Here is a 24,950-nt window from a genome sequence, read left to right on the forward strand (position 1 = left end):
CCCCCCCAGCTCTCCCCCTCCTAGCTCTCTCCCCCCAAGATCTCTGCCCTCCCCAGCTCTGTCTGCCCTCCCCAAATTCTCTCTGCCCCCCCCCCCCAAGCTCTCTCTCTTTGCCCCCCCTGCCCCCCAGCTCTCTCTCTACCGCCCCGCTCTCCCTTCCTCTCACTCTCCCTGCTGGCCCGCTTCGCTGTCTCCCCGTCGCCCGCAATCTTCACTCAAACTACCGCTCGAACTGGTCCTGGCCGCCCACTGCCTGATCGGAGGCAGTGAAGGCAACGTGTGGAGCTGGTTTTAGATCGGGCATCAGGAGAGAGGAGGGGGAGAGGAGGACACATGAACAGAATGGGGTCAGTGGAAATTGCGCTGGGGGGGTGCAGTGTCGGTGATATTTGTCCTAACTCCAGCTTCTGTGCATGCGTCGACTTAGTACAAATAGTAACTCCGATTATTTATCCCTCAATCAACATAACAAAACAGATTATCTGGCCATCATCACATTGCTATTGGTGGGAGCTTGCTGTGTGCAAATTGGCTGCCGCGTTTCCCACATTACAACAGTGACTAAATTCCCAAAAGTACTTCATTGGATGTAAAACGCTTTGAGATGTCCGGTGGTTGTGAAAGGCGCTATATAAATGCAAGTCTTTCTTTTTCTGTTACTGAACAACCCCCAAGTCCCGGCGCATGCTCAGTGGAATGCAGCGAGCGCGTGCTACCTCCGCTGGGGTTGCTATGGTAATTGGAGTGGTGGCGTCATCGCGCAGAAGGCGTGTCGGCCTAGGACGTCTGACATAAGACAGTCGGGCGGCTTGTGACGCAGTTACCTGAATCTGCGGTGTTGAAGATGGCGGGCAGGCTGCCTGGGCCGTTGTTGCGGCTGGCTGGGAACACCCGAGCATCGCTCACGGCTGCTTATCACAAGAAGGTAACTGGCGGCGGAGTTTAAAGAAATCAGGGCTTACACCCATTGCGAATGCGCAGGGTGTATGTTTTTTTGCGTTGGGTTTGGGTCACCAGCAGCAAAATGCTGGCAATAGCGCAGCGTCTATAAAGGGAGGGTTAACGTCTCGGGTGGTCAGCCAGAAAGAGCGGTTCAGCTTCCCTCCCACACCCCCAACAATTGTCGACTGGAACCAGTTGGATAACGAAATAGTAACGGCAAGCTCACTGGAACATTTAAACATGAACTGATGAATTTGAATGAGTAATTGCACTCGCCCAGTGACTTTGCCCTCTTACAAAGTTGGTGGTGTACAGCTCGACTGCCTTATGCCGACTCAACCGAGACAAGACACGATTAACCTTTCATAAAATAGAAAGTGCTGGAAATGTTCAGGTCAGGCAGCATATGGGGAGAGAGAAACAGAGGTAACGATTCAGGTCGAAGACCTTTCGTTAGGGCCATGACCTGAAATGTTAATTCTACAGATGCTGCCACACCTGAGTGTTTTCAGCATTTTCTGTAATTATTAGGTGAAAAATCAATAGTTGGAGGGGAAATGCAGGAAATTGGTGCGATATCTGTATTTGGAGGAGCTTCTGAGTTAATGGGGAAGGAGACACGAACATTCACAAACACGCACAATCTATATCAATGATTTCCATTACAGACCCAATTCATGTCCGGACCGGGGTCAGACAGGGCCGCTTCATCGCTCCAACCCTCTTCTCAATCTTCCTTTCCGCCTCCACCTCACGATCAGCAAGCTCCCTGCTGGAGTAGAACTAAATTACAGAACCAGTGGGAAGCTGTTTAACCTACACCGCCTCCAGGCCAGGTCCAAGATCACCCCAACCTCTGTTGTTGAGCTGCAGTACGCGGACGATACCTGCGTCTGTGCACATTCTGAGGCTGAACTCCAGGATATAGTCGATGTATTCACTGAGGCATATGAAAGCATAGGCCTTACGCTTAACATCCGGAAGACCTCCAATCATCAAGATTCACGGCATGGCCCTCAACAATGTAGACCATTTCCCATATCTTGGGAGCCTCTTATCAACAAAGGCAGACATTGATGCGGAGATTCAACATCGCCGGCAGTGTAGCCTTTGGCCGTCTGAGGAAAAGTGTTTGAAGTCCTGGCCCTCAAATCTACCACCAAGCTCATTGTCTACAGAACTGTAGTAATACCCGCCCTCCTGTATGGATCTGAGGCACGGATGATGTATCGAAGGCACTGCAAGTCGCTGGAGATATAATCACCAACGATGTCTCCATAAGATCCTGCAAATCCCCTGGGAGGACAGGCGCATCAGTGTCCTCGTCCGGGCTAACATCCCCAGTATTGAAGCACTGACTACACTCCTTGTCAGCTTCGCTGGGCAGGCCACACAATTCGCATGCCAGATATGAGACTCCCTAAGCAAATGCTTTATGCGGAGCTCCTTCATGGTAAATGAGCCAAAGGTGGGCAGCGGAAGCGTTACAAGGACACCCTCAAAGCTTCTCTAGTAAAGTGTGACATCACCACTAATACCAGGGAGACCCTGGCCGAAGAAGGCCCGAGGTGGAGAAAGTGCATCCGGGAGGGCTTGAGCTCTGAGTCTCAATGCAGAGAGCGTGAAGAGGTCAAGCACAGACAGTGGAAGGAGCGTGCAGCAAACTAGCCCCACCGACTCCTTCCCTCGATGAATGTCTATCCCACCTGCAACAGGGTCTGTGGCTCTCATATTGGACTATTCAGCCATCAAAGAACTCACTTTGGGAGTGGAAGCAAGTCCTCCTCGATTCTGAGGGACTGCCGATTTTTTATTTTTTTTTTCGATGAAAGGACCAAATGTCATATATCCAAGTTTGCTGATGATACAAAGCTAGGTGGGAATGGGAGTTGTGAGGAGGCCGCAGAGAGACTTGAAGGGGATATTGACAGGCTAAGTGGGCAAGAACATGGCAAATGGAATATAATGTGGAAAAATGTGAAGTTACCCACTTGGTAGGAAAAATAAAAAAAGCAGTATTTTTTACATGGTGAGAGATTGGGAAGTGTTGGTGTTCAGAGGGACCAGGGTGTCCTTTTACACGAATCATTGAAAGTTAACATGCAGGTACAACAAGCAATTAAGAAAGCAAATGGTATGTTGGCCTTTAATACAAGAGGATTTGAGTATGAGTAAAGGTGACACTGCAATTATATAAGGACCTGGAGTATTGTGTACAGTTTTGGTCTCCTTGCCTAAGGAAGGATATACTTACCATTTGAGGGAGTGCAATGGTTCACCAGACTGTTTCCTGGGGGGAGGGCAAGGGGATTGAGTAGATTATATTCTCTCGTGTTTAGAAGAATGAGAGGTGATCTCATTGAAACATACACCATTCTTACAGGGTTTGATTAGTTAGATGCAGGGAGATGTTTCCTCTGGCTGAGGGGTTGAGAAATGGGGGTCTCTGAATAAGGAGTCGGCCATTAATGACTGAAATAAGGAGAGACTTCTTCAGAGGGTGATGAATCTCTCATTCTCTACACCAGAGGGCTGTAGAGGCTCAATTTTTGATATTCAAGACAGATGGATAGATTTTTGGATATTAAGGGAAAAGAGATATGGGGATAGTGCAGAAAAGTGGAGTTGAAGTTGATCAACCATGATCTCATTGGTGGAGCAGGCTTGAGGGGCCAAATGGCCTACTTCTAATTCTTATGTTCTTCTTTGTACTTTGTAGTAGAGGGCCTAGCTGTTAATGTTAGAGGGTAGACTCTGGCGTGTAATCCATTCTTTTTTGGTGGTATGGAGAAAACATGGATTTTTCAATCAATAATTGAACAGTAGCAACCTTTCTCCATGGAGAGGAAGGAAATTAGCTCAGCATGAAGACTACCTTTTTGCATCTGGTAGAGGGATTAGAGTGATGGCACAATTTGAGTGTCAGTTGCCTGTTCTTTCTACATGATATCTGTGGCAAAGTTGTTCAGCAATCTTTCAATTGGAGAATGTTGCATTATGTAGGGGAACCTCCGAGCAAAGGAATTGACTTTCAAATCTTTCACGTTGCTGATCAGAAGCTGGTGGTGAGAATTTGATACTCTAGTTGAATAAGTTTTTTTTCAAATTCTGTGTTTTTTTTTCTACTCTGCAGGTTGTGGACCACTATGAAAATCCCAGAAATGTCGGATCCTTGGATAAGAATTCAAAGAATGTTGGGACTGGCCTAGTTGGTGCACCAGCTTGTGGTGATGTCATGAAACTACAGGTAAAATTGTTTTTGTTTGTAGTAAAGGGGCTCCCTTCATGGCTCAGTTGGTAAATTTGCTGCCCATATGGGGATGGATGGATGGGTCAAGGTTTCAACCTAGTTCTCGGCTAGCGTGTACTAGATGGCCTCACTGCCACTGGGATGGGCAAGTTTAAAATTTACCCAGAATTTCTGCTGTTGATTTGCTATCCAATGATCCGCGTGGAAAGTGTGCATTGGGTAAGGACATGGTTGCATTTGAACTGCCTAGGTTCACAAGCAAAATGCCAGAGGGTTGCATCTCCATGGACCCATACTTTAGCGAGAGGAAATGCAATTGGACAGGAAGCTGAAAGTGATGTCCCACCAGGAACCATGTAGTCTTTTAACTGGTGGTCTTCAAACTGTAGGGTATTTCTGGAAATATTAACCTACTTTGGGTGGGGGTGGGGGGGGGAAGGGGGGGAAGGGAAGTGAGGGAGGGGTGATGACTCCTTGCCCCGAACAACCAAAAAAGTGTCAACCATCAGGAAACAACGTGATAATTGCAGAAAACGTGCTGTCTCTTATCCTTTGTATTAATGTTTACTAAACTTAAACACCAACAATTAAAGTGAAGCAAATTGTTGGATTACCTGTATTCTTGCTGCTTGGATGCAGTGGTATTCCAGTATCTCTGAGCAAAGCTCTACAGTTGCCAAATGGTGTGTGGGATTTGCTGCTGGTATTTGTGGATGTTGCAGATTAACACAATGTTAAGGTGCAGCTGTCAGAGCACTTGTGCTGCTGACATTGTTTACAGAAGTGAGCACCTATGTCCATCTAATGTCTTTGGAGATGGACACTGGTATAAAGTTGAACATCTTTGTCCAGTTCAGTGGTGTTGTGACTTTAGACTGTTATAAGCCCATGAGCAGCAGATTTGTTTTTTCTGTAATTAGGATTGCAGTGTTGCATCACTGGGTGATTGGTTTTGTTGAGCACAGATGTGCCAAACAGTGGTGAGTTTTCTGTAGGATTCCTTCTTCCTGTAACCTTCTATCCTATTTCATCTAGTTTGACTGATCTGGAATTCTCGTTTTTTTAATAGATGTCATTTCCTAATTATTCCCCCTGTCTCATGTGATTTTTTTTTTTTTCTAGCCGATTTATCCCTGAAAGGTCAGAACTACATTGAGGGCAAATGTCTCCTCCCCTCCTTGGAGGAGCTCCCCAGCCTCTTAACCTGGCTTGGGATGGGGAGACTGCAACAGGCAAAAGAATCGCAACATGCTGCACTTTCTCCCCAACCATGCCCTTAAAGTTACATGTTAAAATGTTTGCTGCAATTCAGCCTGGCTAGTGCCTCAAATAGATTGGGTCCTGAGTGTTGTGATAGAGTGCAAACTCAGTGAGAGCAAAGGTTACAGTTTTCTTGCATTTGGCTGTTTTCTCTTCTGTAGATCGAAGTGGACGATGATGGGAAAATCATTGATGCAAGATTTAAAACATTTGGCTGTGGATCTGCAATTGCTTCCAGCTCACTGGCTACAGAATGGGTGAAAGGAAAAACGGTAAAGACATTCAATCTTCAAACTATATCTCTTGGCACGTTCTACATCTGAAGTACTTCAATAGAAATATCACAGAAGGAACCAAAATGTTCCTTTTTTTAAAAAAAAAAATAAAATAAAATAAAATAAGACACCAGTAACTGATCTCTGTCACTGAGGATAGGTTTGTAACTACCCAAGAAGTTACTAGTTCCTCCAACAGAAGATTTACATTAGCAGATGTGTTCTTTTCCCCCACTCCAATTTATCTGGTAGCCCATGACTAGTCTGTTGTATGCCTCTGAGATTTTGTAAAATACATTGTGAATTCCTGGTATTTCCTTCTTTCCCACAGCAGTAGTAGAGACTGCCTGAAAATGTACCTCTGAGAACAGTATAGGAAAAGTACAGCTTCTGTATCATAGACAAAGATCTCTTTAAAGGAATTGCTATTGGACCAATTGGAGATAAGCTAGTGCTTAAAATCCCCAAAACAAGCACTAACCAAAAGTAACTTGCTTGTGTGGCACTGATGGTAGGGACACGAGTTGACTTGTTCTTTTTCTCCTTATGGGAAATGCATTGTCCAATTCTGACTGATTGAAATTCTGACTGAGTGTGCACCATTGCATCATACTATGGGGCCACATAGTAAAATCATTTTCAAAATATTAGACATGTTTCTACTACAGCTTTTAAAGTTTATTGTCTGCTCTTACTATTTTTTCATGCCTCATGGTATCATTGGCATTCACTCAATTGCAGGTTGATGAGGCCTTGACGATTAAGAACACAGCCATTGCTAAGGAGCTGTGTCTTCCTCCAGTCAAACTGCACTGCTCAAGTAAGTCTGGATTCATTGATGGAAAGCAGACATGGCTCATTGATTTGATAGCACCAACAACGTGAATTTGTATAGTGCCTGCAACTTTTCAAAACTTCCCACAATATTCAGAGTTGGGGGAAATCAAACCTGAGCAGGAGTAAGAGAAATTGGAGGAGGTGGCTAAAGGCCAGGTTCAAGTGGTAGGTTTTAAAACTTTTGACTGAGGGATTTGGGGAGACAATTCTGGTGAGTATGGTGAGATTACTGAAGTGGACTGGAGCAGAGGATACTCCAGAAACCAGAGTTGGAAAGCAGAAGATGTAGATTAGAGATTCCACATCACCCTTCCTAATATCTCCTCTTCCTTTGACTCAACATCCATTTTTTTTTTAATGCCGCTGAAGCCCCTTGAAACATTTTTCTACACTAAGGTTGCTATATAGATAGGCAGTGGACAGTGAGTCTTGGGGGTGGGTGACATAGTGGAGTTTGCAGCTCTTCTCTGGCTTGAGAAGGACTCTTGAGGTAATGCAGTCTGGGTGAGCTTCTGAGAAGCCAGGAAGGAGTGGTGGTATGAGGGATTGAGGAGTATTTGGTCAGCAGCTTTGGTTTTGCTGCTATTGTGCTGCAGAAAGTTCTGGCTCATCAACAAATTGATGCCATGTAGCTAGGCAGGCAGCACAGCAACCATGGTGGTGGGGAGGTGAAGCTGGGTATTGTTGGCATACACCTGAAAGCTTATGGATGATGTTGCTCCTGGGCAGTTTTATTAATGAAGACAAGGATGAAACCTTGAGGCAAACCAGAGGCAATAATGAAGACACTAGAAGAGAATCCATTAAACAGTTAAAAGTCTAGAAATTAGCAGATGAATGCTTAACTTATTCATGTGTCCTTCCCCGCTCCACTATTTTTCAGAGGAGTTAACCCACTTAAAATTGGCAGAAAACAGAATGTTACTCAAATGTTTAAAGCATTTATCTGCTATTGGTATTGATTATTTTACTATAAAGCTGCAAAATTGGTGATGGTAATGGTTTGTATAACCTGCTTTATGACTCCTCTTGCAGCCTCACTGTGCTAACTTTCCTGGGTGTTAATTTAAATGGTAGCACTTCCACTTCTGAATCAGAAGCTTGTCCAGGACTTTAGCACATATTCTTGGCTGACCTTTCAGTGCTGTGTACTTTTCTTTCTCATCTGCTTAAAGATGGAGGAGGCAGGGGAGTCTTGCTGATTCTCCAAAAACTCTGCACCTTCCCAGATGTCTCTGTTTTTGGAGCGAAAGACCTGGGGGGGGGGGGGAAGCTCTCTATGCTGCACCTCCAGGACTTGCTCCATTTTATTAAGCCGTATGACCATTCTACTACTGGTCTGAGGTCTGACCTTTTTTGCGGAGCATATAAACTACATTATGGCCTGAATAGTTACGAATCTGGTTCCCTTCACAATAGCTGGGTTGTAATCTAGGTCTGTGGTAGGAGGTTCAATGGAGGCGAATGTGTCTGGCTCAATTCCTTACTCTGGCTCAGTCAAGTAGATGTTTGTGAATTTAAACTGCACGGTTTTAATTGGTTCCCTTTTTGTTTCAGTGCTAGCGGAAGATGCAATTAAAGCTGCTCTGGCTGACTACAAAGTGAAACAACGAAAAGAGAAATAAATGGATCCTAACTAGAGATTGCCAACATCACTGCTTCTCCAGCAACTGCTAACTAAGGGTGTAACTATTAATGACTCAGTTGGGTAGTGGAATTCTGTTCAGCTAATGGGGAAAACTGCTTAAATAAATGTTTCATTGTAAGAAAGATTATAGCAAGTCAAAGTTTATTAAATTAACTCTAATGTGTAATACTCTGTGTGCCTTTTAATTTGTGGATTATAGAAAATTATTTTTGGGAGGGTGTTAAGTATTAAGATCATGGATGAGAACATCTAAACACATGAAAGTTAGTATATAATGGCCTTGACGGTATGTGTACAATTGTATCTATAAAATACTTACACTCTCAAATAAATCGTTTATTAGCCCAGTAAATTTTGTATTTGGGTCTCTAAGTTTTAAGAGTTAACAGCCATTGGTGTAGCTGTTAAACCGGTTCACAACCCAATGGTCTTGGGCTCAAATCCCACAACTGTCCAGTTCTGTTAGTTAAGTGCCACATCTTACTCTGCCTGTGGAATGAGAACTGAAACAGAAGCAAAGCCAATATATTTCATCTGCACCTTCTAGAATGCCGTTAGCATTACATTATATTTAACTATCCAACATCAGGAAGTTGGTGAATAGTGTGAATAAAATGATACGATCAATCAGTTCATTTTAAGTTAAATAATTCACAGGTCAGAGAGACAACCCTCTTGCTTTTAAGAAAAAACACAAATGGACATGTGAATGGTCCCTAGCCTTGATAAGGGAAATCTGCTCATGTCCAGCCAGAGCTGTCAGCACCAGAAGGCTGGGGAAATCAGATGAGCCTGTGAATACAAATGGTATATTTATTTGTTCCATCAGGTATTTAAACTTGGCTAAAATTAGATTATAACTATTACTCTATACTCTCGCTGTCTGTAAAATGAAGCAGCTTAACAATTTATATCTGGCATCATCTCTCCAGTCTGCTTACTAAAAGGTTAGAGGGCATATGTGGAAGACAAAATACCCAGTTCCATAACACAAAAAGCTACTATTACATCCTGGGTTATACTTTTCTTCAGCGCATCACCTTGTGGTTTGGGCGCCATCTTTTTTTCCATCCACGATGTCGGCTGCTGTGATCCTCTTCTCCCCGGGTTCTGACACAGAGGCTGGGAAGTCGCCTTTGGATCCGATTTTCTTCCTCCAGAGTCCTGCCACTGGAGCCCGGAAGGTGCGTTCGGGACAACTCAGCTGGATCCTCTCCACGCAGTTGTGCTGAGTGGTCTGTGCCTCGGGTGCTGTACTGGTCTGCTCTCTGATGCCAGATCCAACCCCAGGTGAGGGCTTGCTTTGCCTCTGAGCACGGGGGACGTTGATCGCTGGAGGGATGAAGTTTTCCCAGTTCCAATGGATCTTCTCTATCCACCTTCTGAGTAGTGTTGGTCCATCACCTGCAACAATCCACAGAGGTAACTTGTGCACCACGCCATCATGGAGTACCTTTACATCCGCACTACCAACGACTGGGATAAGTTAATTGGTATAGGTGCGCAGCTTTGCCTGAAGCAGGACCAACTTGGGTCGTTCAGCCTGATTGTCCCATAGCCTCTCAAAGGCTTCTTGATTCATTACTGGCTGGCTCGGCCCCGTGTCCACTTCCATGAAGACTGGAACGCCATTTATCTCGACTTCCATCCTTAACGGGGAACATTCGGTGGTGCAGGTAAACATGCCATACACCTCATCGTGGGGCTGAGCTGCCTCTCTGACTATCACTTCATAATCCACGCTGGATTCATAGCAGACTCTTCATCAACACAGTGAGTCATATTTCTTTTACACATTCGCTGGAGGTGGCCCTTTGTGCTGCAGCCTTTACATACATAGTCTTTAAAACGGCACTGGTGAGCCCTGTGATTCCCTCTGCAATGCCAACATGGTGCTACTCGATTAGCCCCCCTTGGCGGACTCTGTTAAGGGTCTCGGGGGGTCTGTTCTCTCTCCCCTGAGGAGAGTCACGTTCTACAGTCCAGCCTCTAAAAGGTGCCATTCTGTGTACAGTACTTGCCAGGTTTGAGTCCTGAGGATGAGTCATCTGTCTGGAGCTGCAGGTTGAGGTCATGAATGCCTGGCGTATGACGATGGCCTTCTGCAGTGTGACTGTGGTACCTTCAGATAATAGCTTGTGAAGAAGGCTCTCATGGCCGATTCCGATGACAAAAATACCCCGTAGCGCTTCGGTGAGGTGGTTGCCGAAATCACACGGTGCTGTCAGCCTCCTGAGGTCTGCAGCATATTTCACGATTTCCTGGCCTTCGGGTCGTCGGTGGGTATAAAACGGTGTCTGGCTGTGAGGATGCTCTCTTTGGGCTTGAGTTGTTCTTGGATCAGTGTTATAAGCTCCTCGTACGTCTTGGTCGTTGTCTTCGCTGGTGCCAGCAAGTCCCTGACGAGGCCATAGACGGTGGGCCCACAACTGGTTAGCAGGATAGCTCTGCACTTATCAGCCAATGTGGCCGGATTGTTGCCTGCCAGGTCGTTTGCTGTGAAGAAATGGTCGAGCCTCTCCACAAAGGCATCCTAATCATCACCATCGGCAAATGCTGCAACATACCAAAGTTAGCCATTTTTGCGTGAAGATCCATAATCTCGTCGCCAATTGTTATGTCTTCAGATGCTCTGATAATGACTTCACGAGACAATGTGTTGTACTTGTACTGTAGTGACCTTAGTCCATTTAATGTAACTCCAGAGTGAGGATCACACATGGTGGCCTGCCTTTTATACTAAGCCTGGCACACCTGTACAGGTAACCTACAAGTCTCCCACTGCAGTGCCCTCTGGTGGCACACTTTGTAATAGTACAAGCAGTAAACATGTAGGATACATGACAGTGTCTATATGAGTAAACCCATTCTAGTGTTGCAGATGATTTTATATAATATACATATGAGGAATTCTACTGCGTACATAAGAACATAAGAAATGGGAGCAGGAGTAGGCCATTTAGCCCCTCGAGCCTGCTCCGCCATTCAATAAGATCATGGCCTCAACTCCACTTCCCTGCCTGCTCCCCATAACCCTTGACTCCCTTATCGTTCAAAGATCTGTCTATCTCCACCTTAAATATATTCAATGACCCAGCCTCCACAGCTCTCTGGGGTAGAGAAGAAATTCCTCCACGTCTCCGTTTTAAATGGGCAACCCCTTATTCTGATTTTACATCTTGATCTTCTGAGCCAATATCAATTCTTATTGCTGCACTGATCTCATCTTTTATTAAACGAGCTAACGCACCTCCTTTTCCTTTCTGCCTATCCTTCCAAAATGTCAAATACCCCGAATATTCAGTTTCCAGCCTTGGTCACCTTGCAACCACGTCTCTAAATTTTTAAAGGTAGAGTTGAACGGTTAAGATTTATAACTGAATTTTTACAATTAAAGTAATGTTTGGCTGATTATTAAATGTAATTTCTTATATAAAATGATATTTAAAGTATACAAACAGCAAGGATGGATAGTTAGAATTTATCTGACTAAAGTTTAAATCTCAGGTCGCAAACATAAAACGACAGTTTTTTTAATGAAACCTCGACAAGCCTTATAGGTCATATACTGAGAATGTCAACAGCTTGATTCTCAGTAGTGTTTTGTCTTTGATTTTGGGTGGGAGGGAACGTGCTGGAACTACTAAACCATCACCTAATTGTCCATTTTCGCAACAGCAGTCACAAGTGCAGTAAGACCTTGAGCTCATCTGTGCTCTTTTGTTTCAAGGCCACTCTCCTATCAGATGGGGGCAGGGGCGAGAAAGCCACTTAAACAGTTGAAAGTTGAGCATCACACTGTTTGGAAGGAATTCTGCCTTATGACGCTGACAGCAGCCAAAAAAAGACTGCTACTGCTACAACTAATGTCTGCTAGATAGGCAAATATATTCAAATATTTGATTAAGAGGGTTACCAGCAAAACAAACACAAATGCCTGTAATAACTTGCTGTTGTCCAGCACGAGCAAAATCTAGACCCCATTTTTGAAAGTAAAAGGAAGCAAAAATATGTAGGAGTAAACAGCTTTAAAAAGGAAATATTTTGACATGTACCCTACACTCAAAGCTGTTAAATTAATAATTGTTTACAATATTTCAGAAGCCATTATTACATAAAATCATTTATGGGCACAGTAGCTATGATGTAGAAAAAAGGCATTTACAAAGTGACAGTGTACTCGGTCTCGTGAAGCTGTTAATTTCATTAAGGAATCTATTTGTTTAAGTACAAGTAAGGAAACTAAAGTACAGGTTGAACCTCCCTTATCCGGAACCCTTGGGACCTGGCCTGTTCTGGATAAGGGATTTTTCCACGACGAGGGGTGATCATGTTAAATTGGATGGTACAGGTACTGACCAAGGGGACATCGGGGCTGGATGGCTTGGGGCTGGGAGTGTGGCAGAGGGATCATTGGGGGCGGGGGGCGGTGGTGGTGGTGGTGAATCGTGGGGTCAGGCCAGCGATTGTGGGAGTCGGCAGCAAGGAAGGACTTCAATTTGTTCATGTTGGAATTCTACGCATGCGCCAGCCGGTGGCCGGGAATTGTTCTGGCCGAGGGGTGGTTCTGGATAAGGGAGATTCAACCTGTACACTGAACTGCAATTTACAACAGGAGTGGATTTCGACAGTTAAAGGTGCAAGATTGGGGAACATGTTAAGCCAGAAGATTCTGGTGTTTTTTGATCCATGATTTAGTGCATTTCAGTGACTGATATAATTCTGCCTTTGAAGCCAATAATTGTTTATCCTGAAAGTGCTATGCACTCACCATCTGTCTGTTAGTTTTACACTGAACACAGAAGTCATGCAATGTGGCAATGCTCAACATTGAAACTTAGCTGCAGTGAGTGATGAGGTAGCTCAGCAAAGCACCAGCAGTTTGAATAGGATGTTGAGAGCTCTGCTGATTTCTAGTAGCAAACACAGCAAATGGACATTGGATCTGAAAAAAACCTTACATTTATATAGCATCTTTCACAACCACTGGATGTCTCAAAGCACTTTACAGCCAATAAAGTTCTTTTGAAGTGTAGTCACTGTTGAAAAGCTGATACTTGTGTAGAATGGGGATAGTTGGCAAAACCTCCTTATGTGCTGTATTATTCAATTCTATACACTTTTGCCATTGTCTGTAGTAAATATACTGTTTTGCCGTGGCAAATAAGGAAATAACTCTCGTTCCCTGGCAGCATATATTTGCGATCCACTGCTAAGGAGGAATCAGTTTTAATATGCTGCTGACTATTGAGGCATTACCAATGACTGTATCTTAAAGAAAGATTGGAACAAAGTCAAATGCTTAAACCCCTGACTTAAATTTATATGTAAAGTTGTGATATTGAAGATCGATCCATTTTCACTTACACAAATGCTGAAGTTAATATGCAGCATTCATGATTTCTGCAGGTGCCACCAGGGGCACCATCAAAGATGTCCAGCATCTCTGCACGTGTTTTTAAGGACAAGACTTTCTGATGTATATTCCCTTTGTTTCCCATGTCATGCATCATCCATGGCTGTGAAGACAGGCTGACACCCTGCTCTAAAGATACCACCAGCGCTGCTCTAATAGTCGTGGCCCCCCCGCCCTGCGAGAGAACAGCTCCGCAGGTCGGGCCATAAAAGAGCTGGAGCGGCGTACCACTTCAACCTCCAGTTGCTCCAAGTATGTGACGATTTTGAAATGGGCGACTGGGTGACGTCATCAAAACCCTGGTCGTCATTTTGGAGCGTGGGCAGGAACGTCGGCAGGACCCAGGTACAGAGGGGTGGGAAGATCGGGGCGGATGAGCGGCGAGTGTTTGTGGCGAGATGCGATGAATGTTTATGGCGGAAGAGCGGTGAGAGATCGTGGCGGAGGTGCGACAGATGAAGGTATGGGGCCCAGAAGAGCCAAGGGCCCAGGGGCAGCACTGGCCAGCCCACACTGCGATATGTGTGTGCGCTAGGTCCGTGCAGCAGAGCAGGTCTCCAGTCGTCTTGGTTAATCCTTGCCACTGGACCAAGACCTGGCTCTGTCAAGCCCGTGTGGTGGCTGGTGTGCAACGGTCACCACACGCTAAAAAAATTCACGCACGGGCATCTTCCACCCCCTCAATTGGAGTTCAGGACTGGAACATCGGGTCCTTCATCGAAACACCTGTGAACTCGTGGAAGCAAGTCATCCTGGTTCGAGGGACTGCCTACGATGATGATGAATAGCAGCCACTAGGAGGTGCATGAGAACCTCTGGTGAAAGGCGTATGGCACAAATCCATTCGTTTTCTTGTCAAATTTAACGCTTGGAGCAAACAGCATGTGTCAGAAATGGCGTGTGCTTGTACCTTAATAAGTAGCCTTTAAAATGGAACCAATTTAGTGGTTAATCACAGCGCAGCTGAAATAGCTACAGTATTAAGAATTTTTTTTCAGTTTTCGAAAGTTAACCTAAATGATAAAACAAGGGGTGAACGTGCTGGCCACTCAGAACTGATTTCTCACAAACACTGATGGAAGAAAATCAAAGCACAAACAATACAGACCGTCTCCAAAAGAAATGCTGCAGAACTTGGAGCATCTCCTCCGATGTGTACCCAGCACTAGTGGAAAGTCACACACCGCATAACCCAGGGAACCAGGCAGTACTGTGCATCTCTACCACAAGCGACAGCCATCGTGTGACAAAGACACATCACAAATCTGCCCCACTTAATGTCATATAACTTTGTATTATGTATTTTTTTTTACGTATAAAGGCATGTATTTTAGGTTGTTTTGAAGTGCTTGGCACTAGCTCCTGATAACCCTCTTTGTATGAAGAACAGTGGGGCCCGCAGTGCAGCTACCTTAGAAACATAGAAACATAGAAAATAGGTGCAGGAGCAGGCCATTCAGCCCTTCTAGCCTGCACCGCCATTCAATGAGTTCATGGCTGAACATGAAACTTCAGTACCCCCTTCCTGCTTTCTCGCCATAACCCTTGATCCCCCGAGTAGTAAGGACTTCATCTAACTCCCTTTTGAATATATTTAGTGAATTGGCCTCAACTACTTTCTGTGGTAGAGAATTCCACAGGTTCACCACTCTCTGGGTGAAGAAGTTTCTCCTCATCTCGGTCCTAAATGGCTTACCCCTTATCCTCAGACTGTGACCCCTGGTTCTGGACTTCCCCAACATTGGGAACATTCTTTCTGCATCTAACCTGTCTAAACCCGTCAGAATTTTAAACGTTTCTATGAGGTCCCCTCTCATTCTTCTGAACTCCAGTGAATACAAGCCCAATTGATCCAATCTTTCTTGATAGGTCAGTCCCGCCATCCCGGGAATCAGTCTGGTGAACCTTCGCTGCACTCCCTCAATAGCAAGAATGTCCTTCCTCAAGTTAGGAGACCAAAACTGTACACAATACTCCAGGTGTGGCCTCACCAAGGCCCTGTACAACTGTAGCAACACCTCCCTGCCCCTGTATTCAAATCCCCTCGCTATGAAGGCCAACATGCCATTTGCTTTCTTAACCGCCTGCTGTACCTGCATGCCAACCTTCAATGACTGATGTACCATGACACCCAGGTCTCGTTGCACCTTCCCTTTTCCTAATCTGTCACCATTCAGATAATAGTCTGTCTCTCTGTTTTTACCACCAAAGTGCTATAATGCTGCGCCGTTTTTTCTTAAATGCTACTGTGTCATTTCATTTTCTTGCTCACAACCAACCAGATAACAGCAAATAATGTGACATTATGGCAACGTATTCACCATCTTGGGCGATAAAAAGCAAATGTGGCTATGCATACCCAGTTTGACTTCCGGGAACACCTTGTGCCGAAATTCTGATACATTGGCTGCTTGGAAATGTTTGCTCCATAATCTGTTATCCATTGTTTTAAACTTAATTTATGCTAAATGCATCAGGTGCTGGAACATTTGTGGCTTTTGGAATATGTATCCTATTCTAAAGTAAACTTGGCAGTTAGCAAATAACTGTAAAACATCTGGTGTTCAGACAATCGATGCATCACTTAAATTTTCAAAAAGATAAAGTGGAGATGCCGGGGATTGAACCCGGGGCCTCATACATGCAAAGCATGCGCTCTACCACTGAGCTACATCCCCTACCTGTACAGCTAACTCAATGAAATCTATAAAAAAAATTATATGCCTATCATTATGTAGCTGCTTAGTTAAAGTTTTTAAGTAAAGCAGTCATATAGAAAGAACTGCCTTTGTGTTACTCATTATTTGGCAATGCAGGAAGAATGTCAGAGAAGAAGAGACCAGCTGATCCACTAGAATGTCAGAGAAGAAGAGACCAGCTGATCCACTAGCCAGTCGGTATACCTTCTGCATCACGATTTACACACCCTACTCATAACATGCACTTTCCATTTCAACTGTATTAGGTCACTGGTGTAACTTCAGGGTCTGTGTTTCTGTTCTGTCTCACATGATCCTATAGATAATAAGATAATTACAGATGAGGAAGGTCATTCAGCTCTTAATTCATAAATCCAAAATGATCCTTCACTGCCCCTGCATTGTTGCATTATCCCAGGGTGTTCGTTTTGACCTCTCTGCCCAGAAATCCTTTGCAAGTGTTGATCGCTCTCTGCATGACAAACTTTCTGATATAAGTCCTAAAATTATCTGTGTCTCCTTGTCCTATTTCCATCTATCCTAAATACTTCCATCTATCCTAAATACAATCTATCCCTATCCCTTCAACCTCATCCAGTCCTACAACCATCCAAGTGCTCTGCATTCCTCCAACTTTGGCCTTTTGTGCATCCCCCACTTCCTTTGCCCCACTATTGGCGGCCGTGCCTTCAACTGTCTAGGCCCTAAACTCTGGAATTCCCTTCCTAAACCTCTTCACCTTTCCACCTCTCTATCCTCATTTAACACTCTCCTTAAAATCTGCCTCTTTGATCAACATAAGAACTAGAAGCATGAGTAGGCCATTCGGCCCCTCGAGCCTGCTCTGCCATTCAATAAGATCATGGCTGATCTTCTACCTCAACTCCACTTTCCTGCACTATCCCCATATCCCTTGATTCCCCTAATATCCAAAAATCTATCGATCTCTGTCTTGAATATACTCAACAACTGAGCCTTCACAGCCCTCTGCAGTAGAGAATTCCAAAGATTCACCACCCTCTAAACGAATACATTTTATCTCATCTTAGTCCTAAATGGCCAACCCCTTATTCTGAGACTGTGACACCTGTTTCTGGACTCCCCAGCCAGAGGAAACATCCTCCCTGCACCTATCTTGTCAAGCCTGTAAGAATTTTCTATGTTTCAATGAGATCACCTCTCATTCTTCTAAACTCTAGAGAATATAGGCCTAGTCTACTCAATCTCTCCTCAGCCACGAAAGGTGACGACACAGCCAAGGGGGTAAGTGATTGGCTGGTGATTGGCGAGTCGTTTTTCTTTTTCTTTATCAGTAAGTAACCTTGAGCATTATTGTTGCCAAATTAAGTTTATCTAGGGGTTAAGTCATGGCAGGAGAGCTCGGACACGTGTTGTGCTCCTCCTGTACTATGTGGGAAGTCAGGGACGCTTCCATTGTCTCTGATGACTACATATGCGGGGAGTGTATCCGGCTGCAGCTCCTGGGCAGCTTGTCCTCTTCTTCGCTGCCTCTGCTCCATCTCCCTGTTATGCTGCAGGCTAAGGGGGATGACAACTCGAGCACCCATGACTGGGACCAAGTGGTCTGACCAGAACCCCTGAAGTCAGAAGCAAGGCCTTCTCCAGTTACGTAAATTGGCTAGAATAGACTGGCGAGTGATAGTTAAAGGTTGACGGTGGATAGGCAATGGCAAACATTTAAAGATCACATGGATGAGCTTCAACAATTGTACATCTCTGTCTGGAGTAAAAATAAAATGGGGAAGATAGCTCAACCGTGGCTAACAAGGGAAATTAAGGATAGTGTTAAATCCAAGGAAGAGACATATAAATAGGCCAGAAAAAGCAGTAAACTTGAGGACTGGGAGAATTTTGTAATACAGCAGAGGAGGACAAAGGGTTTAATTAGGAGGGGGAAAATAGAGTATGAGAGGAAGCTTGCTGGGAACATAAAAACTGACTGCAAAAGCTTCTATAGTGGATGCATTGGTGATCATTTTCCAACAGTCTATCAACTCTGGATCAGTTCCTATGGACTGGAGGGTAGCTAATGTAACACCACTGTTTAAAAAAGAGAGGGAGAGAGAAAACAGGTAAATATAGACCGGTTAGCCTGACATCAGTGGTGGGGAAAATGTTGGAATCAATTATTAAAGATGAAATAGCAGCACATTTGGAAAGCAGTGACAGGATCGGTCCAAATCAGCATGGATTTATGAAAGGGAAATCATGCTTGACAAATCTTCTGGAATTTTTTGAGGATGTAACTCGTAGAGTAGACAAGGGAGAACCAGTGGATGTGGTGTATTTGGACTTTCAAAAGGCTTTTGACAAGGTCCCACACAAGAGATTGGTGTGCAAAATCAAACCACATGGTATTGGGGGTAATGTACTGACATGGATAGAGAACTGGTTGGCAGACAGGAAGCATAGAGTCGGGATAAACGGGACCTTTTCAGAATGGCAGACAGTGACTAGTGGAGTGCCGCAGGGCACAGTGCTGGGATCCCAGCTCTTTACAATATACATTAATGCTTTAGATGAAGGAATTGAGTGTAATATCTCCAAGTTTGCAGATGGCACTAAACTGGGTGGAGGTGTGAGCTGTGAGGAGGACACTAAAAGGCTGCAGGGTGACTTGGACAGGTTAGGTGAGTGGGCAAATGCATGGTAGATGCAGTATAATGTGGATAAATGTGAAGTTATCCACTTTGGGGGAAAAAACACAAAGGCAGAATATTATCTGAATGGCGGCAGATTAGGAAAGGGGGAGGTGCAATGAGACCTGGGTGTCATGGTTCATCAGTCATTGAAAGTTGGCATGCAGGTACAGCAGGCGGTGATGAAGACAAATGGTATGTTGGCCTTCATAGCTAGGGGATTTGAGTATAGGAGCAGGGAGGTCTTACTGCAGTTGTACAGGGCCTTGGTGAGGCCTCACCTGGAATATTGTGTTCAGTTTTGGTCTCCTAATCTGAGGAAGGACGTTCTTGCTATTGAGGGAGTACAGCGAACGTTCACCAGACTGGTTCCCGGGGTGGCGGGACTGACATATAAGGAGAGACTGGATCAACTGAGCATTTATACACTGGAGTTCAGAGTGATGAGAGGGGACCTCATAGAAACTTATAAGATTCTGATGGGACTGGACAGGTTAGATGCAGGAAGAATGTTCCCGATGATGGGGAAGTCCAGAACCAGGGGACACAGTCTTAGGATAAGGGGTAGGCCATTTAGGACTGAGATGAGGAGGAACTTCTTCACTCAGAGCGTTGTGAACCTGCGGAATTCCCTACTGCAGAGTGTTGTTGATGCCAGTTCATTGAATATATTCAAGATGGAGTTTAGCCCTTATGGCTAAAGGGATCAAGGGGTATGGAGAGAAAGCAGGAAAGGTGTACTAAGGGAATGATCAGCCATGATCTTATTGAATGGTGGTGCAGGCTCGAAGGGCCGAATGGCCTACTCCTGCACCTATTTTCTATGTTTCTATGTTTCTATGTTTCATAGGACAATCCCCCCATCCCAGGAAACAGTCTGGTGAAATTTTGTTGCACTCCCCCTATGGCAAGTATATCCTTATTTAGGTAAGGGGACCAAAACTGTACACAATACTCCAGGTACGGTCTCACCAGGGCCCTATATAATTGCAGTAAGACATCTGTACTTATACTCAAATCCTTTTGTAATAAAGGCCAACATACCAGTTGCTTTCTTAATAGCTTCCTGTACCGGCATGTTAAGCTTCAGTGATTCATGTACACAGACACCCAGGTCCCTCTGAACACCAACATTTCCAAATCTCTCACCATTTAAAAAATACTCTGCTTTTCTATTTTTCCTACGAAAGTGGATAACTTCACATTTCTCCATATTATATTCCATTTGCCATGTTCTTGCCCACTCACTGAGCCTGTCTATATCCCCTCGAAGTCTCTTTGTATCCTCCTCACAACTTACAACCTAGCTTTGTATCATCAGCAAACTTGGATATATTACATTTGGTCCCCTCATCCAAATCATTGACATAGATTGTGAATAGATGGGACCCAAGCACCGATCCTTGCGGTACCCCACTAATTACAGCCTATCAACCCGAAAATGACCCGCTTATTTCTACTCTCTTTTTTCTGTCCATTAACCAATCCTCAATCCATGAAGCTTTCATAGAATCATAGAATGATACAACACAGAAGGAGGCCATTCAGCCCATCATGCCTGTGCGGCTCTTTGGTGGAGCTATCCAATGCGCTCTCTCCTGCTCTTTCACCATAATTCTGTAAATCTTTTCCCTTCAAGTATGTAGCCAATTTCCTTTTGAAAGTTATATGGAATCTACTTCCACCACCCTTTCAGGCAGTGCGTTCCAGTTCACAACAACTCACTGCGTAATTTTTTCCCCTCATGTCGCCTCTGGTTCTTTTGCCAATCACCTTAAATCTGTGTCCTCTGGTTGTGGACCCTTGATTGGCTGAAAACAGATTCTCCTTATTTACTCTATCAAAAGCATTCATAATTTTGAACACCTCTATCAAATCTTCCATCAACCTTTTCTGCTCTAATGAGAACTTCTCCAGTCTCTTCACATAACTGAAGTCCTTCATCTCTAGTACCACTGAAGTAATTCTGTTCTGCACCCTCAGTAAGGCCTTGACACCTTCCTAAAATGTGGTGGCCCAGAAATGGCCACTCCAGCTGAGGCCTAACTAGTGTTTTATAAAGGTTTAGTATAACTTTCTTGCTTTTGTACTCTATGCCTCTATTAATAAAGCCAAGGATTTTTTAACAGCCTATTCAACTTGCCCTGCCATTTTCAAAGATTTCTGTACTTACACCCCCAGGTCCCTCTGTTCCAGTACCCCCTTTAAAATTGTACCATTTAGTTTATATTGTTTAATATTATATTCCTTCACTTGTCCTTATATTTCCTTCTTTGGCTCAATGATAATTTTTGTCTGATTATGCTCCTGTGAAGCACATTGGGAAATTTTACTGCATTAAAGGTGCTATATAAATGAAAGTTGTTCTTGTTAAAGATGCTAATGAAATGCAAGTTATTATTGATTTATTTCTTTTTAGCCCTTTCTGGATTTATTTATAGAACTTCTATCACATTTATATCAAAGTCCTGAATGGTTCTCGTATTTTGGAGTGGATATTTATCAATGGAGCAAAAGAGGAAATAGCAGAGGCTCTGAACATCATTTTCCAGTCCTCTCTGGCTACAGGTGTAATGGCAGAGGACTAGAGGACTGCTAATGTTTAAAAAGGGAAAAAGGGATAGACCTAGTAATTACAGGCCAGTCAGCCTTGATGGTAGGTAAATTATTGGAAAAAATTCTGAGGGACAGAATGAATCAAGGACAGTCAGCATGGATTTGTTAAGGGAAGGTCATGTCTGACTAAATTGATTGCATTTTTTGAGGAGGTAACAAGGAAGATTGATGAGGGTAGTGCATTTGATGTAGTGTATATGGATTTTAGCAAGGCTGTGGATAAGTTCCCACATGGCAAACGAAAGTCATCATCATCATCATCATCATCATGCCCATGGGATCCAAGGCAAAGTGGCAAGTTGGATCCAAAATTGGCACAGAGGCAGGAAGCAAAGGATAATGGTTGATGGGTGTTTTTGTGACTGGAAGACTGTTTCCAGTGGGGTTCCGCAGGGCTCAGTACTTTCAAAAGGGTTTTGACAAGGTCCCACACAAGAGATTAGTGTGCAAAATTAAAGCACATGGTATTGGGGGTAATGTATTGACGTGGATAGAGAACTGGTTGGCAGACAGGAAGCAAAGAGTAGGAATAAACGGGTCCTTTTCAGAATGGCAGGCAGTGACGAGTGGAGTACCGCAGGGTTCAGTGCTGGACCCCAGCTATTTACAATATAGATTAATGATTTAGACAAAGGAATTGAATGTAATATCTCCAAGTTTGCAGATGATGCTAAGCTGGGTGGCAGTGTACTCTGTGAGGAGGATGCTAAGAGGCTGCAGGGTGACTTGGACAGGTTAGATGAGTGGGAAAATGCATGGCAGATGCAATATAATGTAGATAAATGTGAGGGTATCCACTTTGGTGGCAAAAGCAGGAAGGCAGAATATTATCTGAATGGTGACAGATTAGGAAAAGGGGAGGTGCAACGAGACCTGGGTGTCATGGTACATCAGTCATTGAAAGTTGGCATGTTGGCCTTCATAGCGAGAGGATTTGAGTATAGGAGCAGGGAGGTCTTACTACAGTTGTACAGGGTCTTGGTGAGGCCACACCTTGAATATTGTGTAGTTTTAGTCTCCTAATCTGAGGAAGGACATTCTTGCTATTGAGGGAGTGCAGCGAAGGTTCACCAGACTGATTCCTGGGATGGCAGGACTGACATATGAAGAAAGACTGGATCGACTTGGCTTATATTGACTGGAATTTAGAAGAATGAGAGGGGATCTCATAGAAACATATAAAATTCTGACGGGATTGGACAGTTTAGATGCAGGAAGAATGTTCCCGATGTTGGGGAAGTCCAGAACCAGGAGTCACAGTCAAAGGATAAGGGGTAAGACATTTATGACCGCGATGAGGAGAAACTTCTTCACTCAGAGAATTGTGAACCTGTGGAATTCTCTAACACAGAAAGTTGTTGAGGCCAGTTTGTTAGATATATTCAAAAGGGTGTTAGATGTGGCTCTTATGGCTAAAGGGATCAAGAGGTATGGAGAGAAAGCAGGAATGGGGTACTGAGATGAATGATCAGCCATGATCATATTGAATGGTGGTGCAGGCTCGAAGGACCGAATGGCCTACTCCTGCACCTATTTTTTATGTTCCTATATTTCTTTGTCCCTTGCTTTTTGTGGTATATATCAATGATTTAGACTTGAATGTTGGGGATATGATTAAGAAGTTTACAGATGATTCAAAAATTGGCTGTGTGGTTGATAATGAAAAAAAAGCTGCATACTGCAGGAAGATATCAATGAACTAGTCAGGTGGGCAGAACAGTGGCAAATGGAATTCAATCCAGAGAAGTGTGAGGTCATGCATTTGGGAAGGGCTAACAAGGCAAGGGAATACACATTAAATTGTAGGACACTGAGAAGTGTCAAGGAACAAAAGGACTTTGGAGTGCAGGTCCACAGATCCCTGAAGGTGGCAGGCAAGGTAGATAAGGTGGTTAAGAAGGCATACGGATTACTTTCCTTTATTAGCCGATGTATAGAATACAAGAGCAGGGAGGTTATGCTTGAACTGTATAAAACACTAGTTAGGCCACAGCTAGAGTACTATTATCAGTTCTGGTCACCACATTACAGGAAAGATGGCCGGCTCTTTGTTGGCCGGCACGGACACAATGGGCGGAAATGGCCTCCTTCCGTGCTGTAAATTTCTATGATTGACTGAAGACCCACTATTGACAACCTCCGTTAAAGGTGGATGGGGTAGATGTAAACAGTTCTCTCATGGGTCAAGTTTGCTTCAAAATGACATGTGCGGCAATGAGAACTTGGAACCCAAGTTCAGCCTCTATGACAGGCCATGTTTGTTGATGGTGACTAACCTGTCCTCGGGGGAGTGTTTGCTAGTGCTGTTGGGGAGGAGTTAAACTAATATGGCAGGGGGATGGGAACCAATGCAGGGAGATAGAGGGAAACAAAAAGGAGGCAAAAACAAAAGACAGAAAGGAGATGAGGAAAAGTGGAGGGCAGAGAAACCCAAGGCAAAGAACAAAAAGGGCCACTGTAGAGCAAAATTCTAAAAGGACAAAGGGTGTTAAAAAAACAAGCCTAAAGGCTTTGTGTCTTAATGCAAGGAGTATCCGCAATAAGGTGGATGAATTAACTGTGCAAATAGATGTTAACAAATATGATGTGATTGGGATTACGGAGACGTGGCTCCAGGATGATCAGGGCTGGGAACTCAACATCCAGGGGTATTCAACATTCAGGAAGGATAGAATAAAAGGAAAAGGAGGTGGGGTAGCATTGCTGGTTAAAGAGGAGATTAAGGCAATAGTTAGGAAGGACATTAGCTTGGATGATGTGGAATCTATATGGGTAGAGCTGCAGAACACCAAAGGGCAAAAAACGTTAGTGGGAGTTGTGTACAGACCTCCAAACAGTAGTAGTGATGTTGGGGAGGGCATCAAACATGAAATTAGGGGTGCGTGCAATAAAGGTGCAGCAGTTATAATGGGTGACTTTAATATGCACATAGATTGGACTAACCAAACTGGAAGCAATACGGTGGAGGAGGATTTTCTGGAGTGCATAAGGGATGGTTTTTTAGACCAATATGTCGAGGAACCAACTAGGGGGGAGGCCATCTTAGACTGGGTGTTATGTAATGAGAGAGGATTAATTAGCAATCTCGTTGTGCGAGACCCCTTGGGGAAGAGTGACCATAATATGGTGGAATTCTGCATTGGGATGGTCCAGAACTTAAAGAAGGCTAACTTTGAAGGTATGAGGCGTGAATTGGCTGGGATGGATTGGCGAATGATACTTAACGGGTTGACTGTGGATGGGCAATGGCAGACATTTAGAGACCGCATGGATGAACTACAACAATTGTACATTCCTGTCTGGCATAAAAATAAAAAAGGGAAGGTGGCTCAACCGTGGCTATCAAG

At 44.2% G+C, this 24,950-nt stretch overlaps 1 protein-coding gene and 1 non-coding gene across 2 annotated transcripts; one reads left to right on the top strand and one right to left on the bottom strand.

Annotated features, from left to right (window-relative positions):
• The first annotated feature begins 777 nt into the window (after positions 1-777).
• On the top strand, positions 778-8,564 carry iscua (iron-sulfur cluster assembly enzyme a). The gene is made up of 5 exons (XM_070887773.1): positions 778-925; positions 4,076-4,189; positions 5,614-5,724; positions 6,469-6,547; positions 8,122-8,564. Exons 1-5 carry the CDS (start codon positions 845-847, stop codon positions 8,187-8,189), a joined length of 453 nt encoding a protein of 150 aa, XP_070743874.1. The 5' UTR covers positions 778-844; the 3' UTR covers positions 8,190-8,564.
• A 7,670-nt stretch (positions 8,565-16,234) lies between these two features.
• On the bottom strand, positions 16,235-16,306 carry trnaa-ugc (transfer RNA alanine (anticodon UGC)). Its single transcript has one exon. It is a non-coding gene; the product is annotated as a tRNA-Ala (tRNA).
• Positions 16,307-24,950: the final 8,644 nt, after the last annotated feature.

The sequence above is a fragment of the Pristiophorus japonicus genome, chromosome 8 (assembly GCF_044704955.1).
Source record: "Pristiophorus japonicus isolate sPriJap1 chromosome 8, sPriJap1.hap1, whole genome shotgun sequence".
In the NCBI taxonomy this organism is placed as follows: domain Eukaryota; kingdom Metazoa; phylum Chordata; class Chondrichthyes; family Pristiophoridae; genus Pristiophorus; species Pristiophorus japonicus.

Excerpts from the sequence above, each read along its gene's own strand:
- iscua (XM_070887773.1), top strand. The coding sequence starts at position 845 with ATGGCGGGCAGGCTGCCTGGGCCGTTGTTGCGGCTGGCTGGGAACACC. Across the intron at positions 4,190-5,613 it reads GTGATGTCATGAAACTACAG|ATCGAAGTGGACGATGATGG; the intron begins GTAAAATTGTTT and ends TCTCTTCTGTAG. Across the intron at positions 5,725-6,468 it reads AATGGGTGAAAGGAAAAACG|GTTGATGAGGCCTTGACGAT; the intron begins GTAAAGACATTC and ends ACTCAATTGCAG.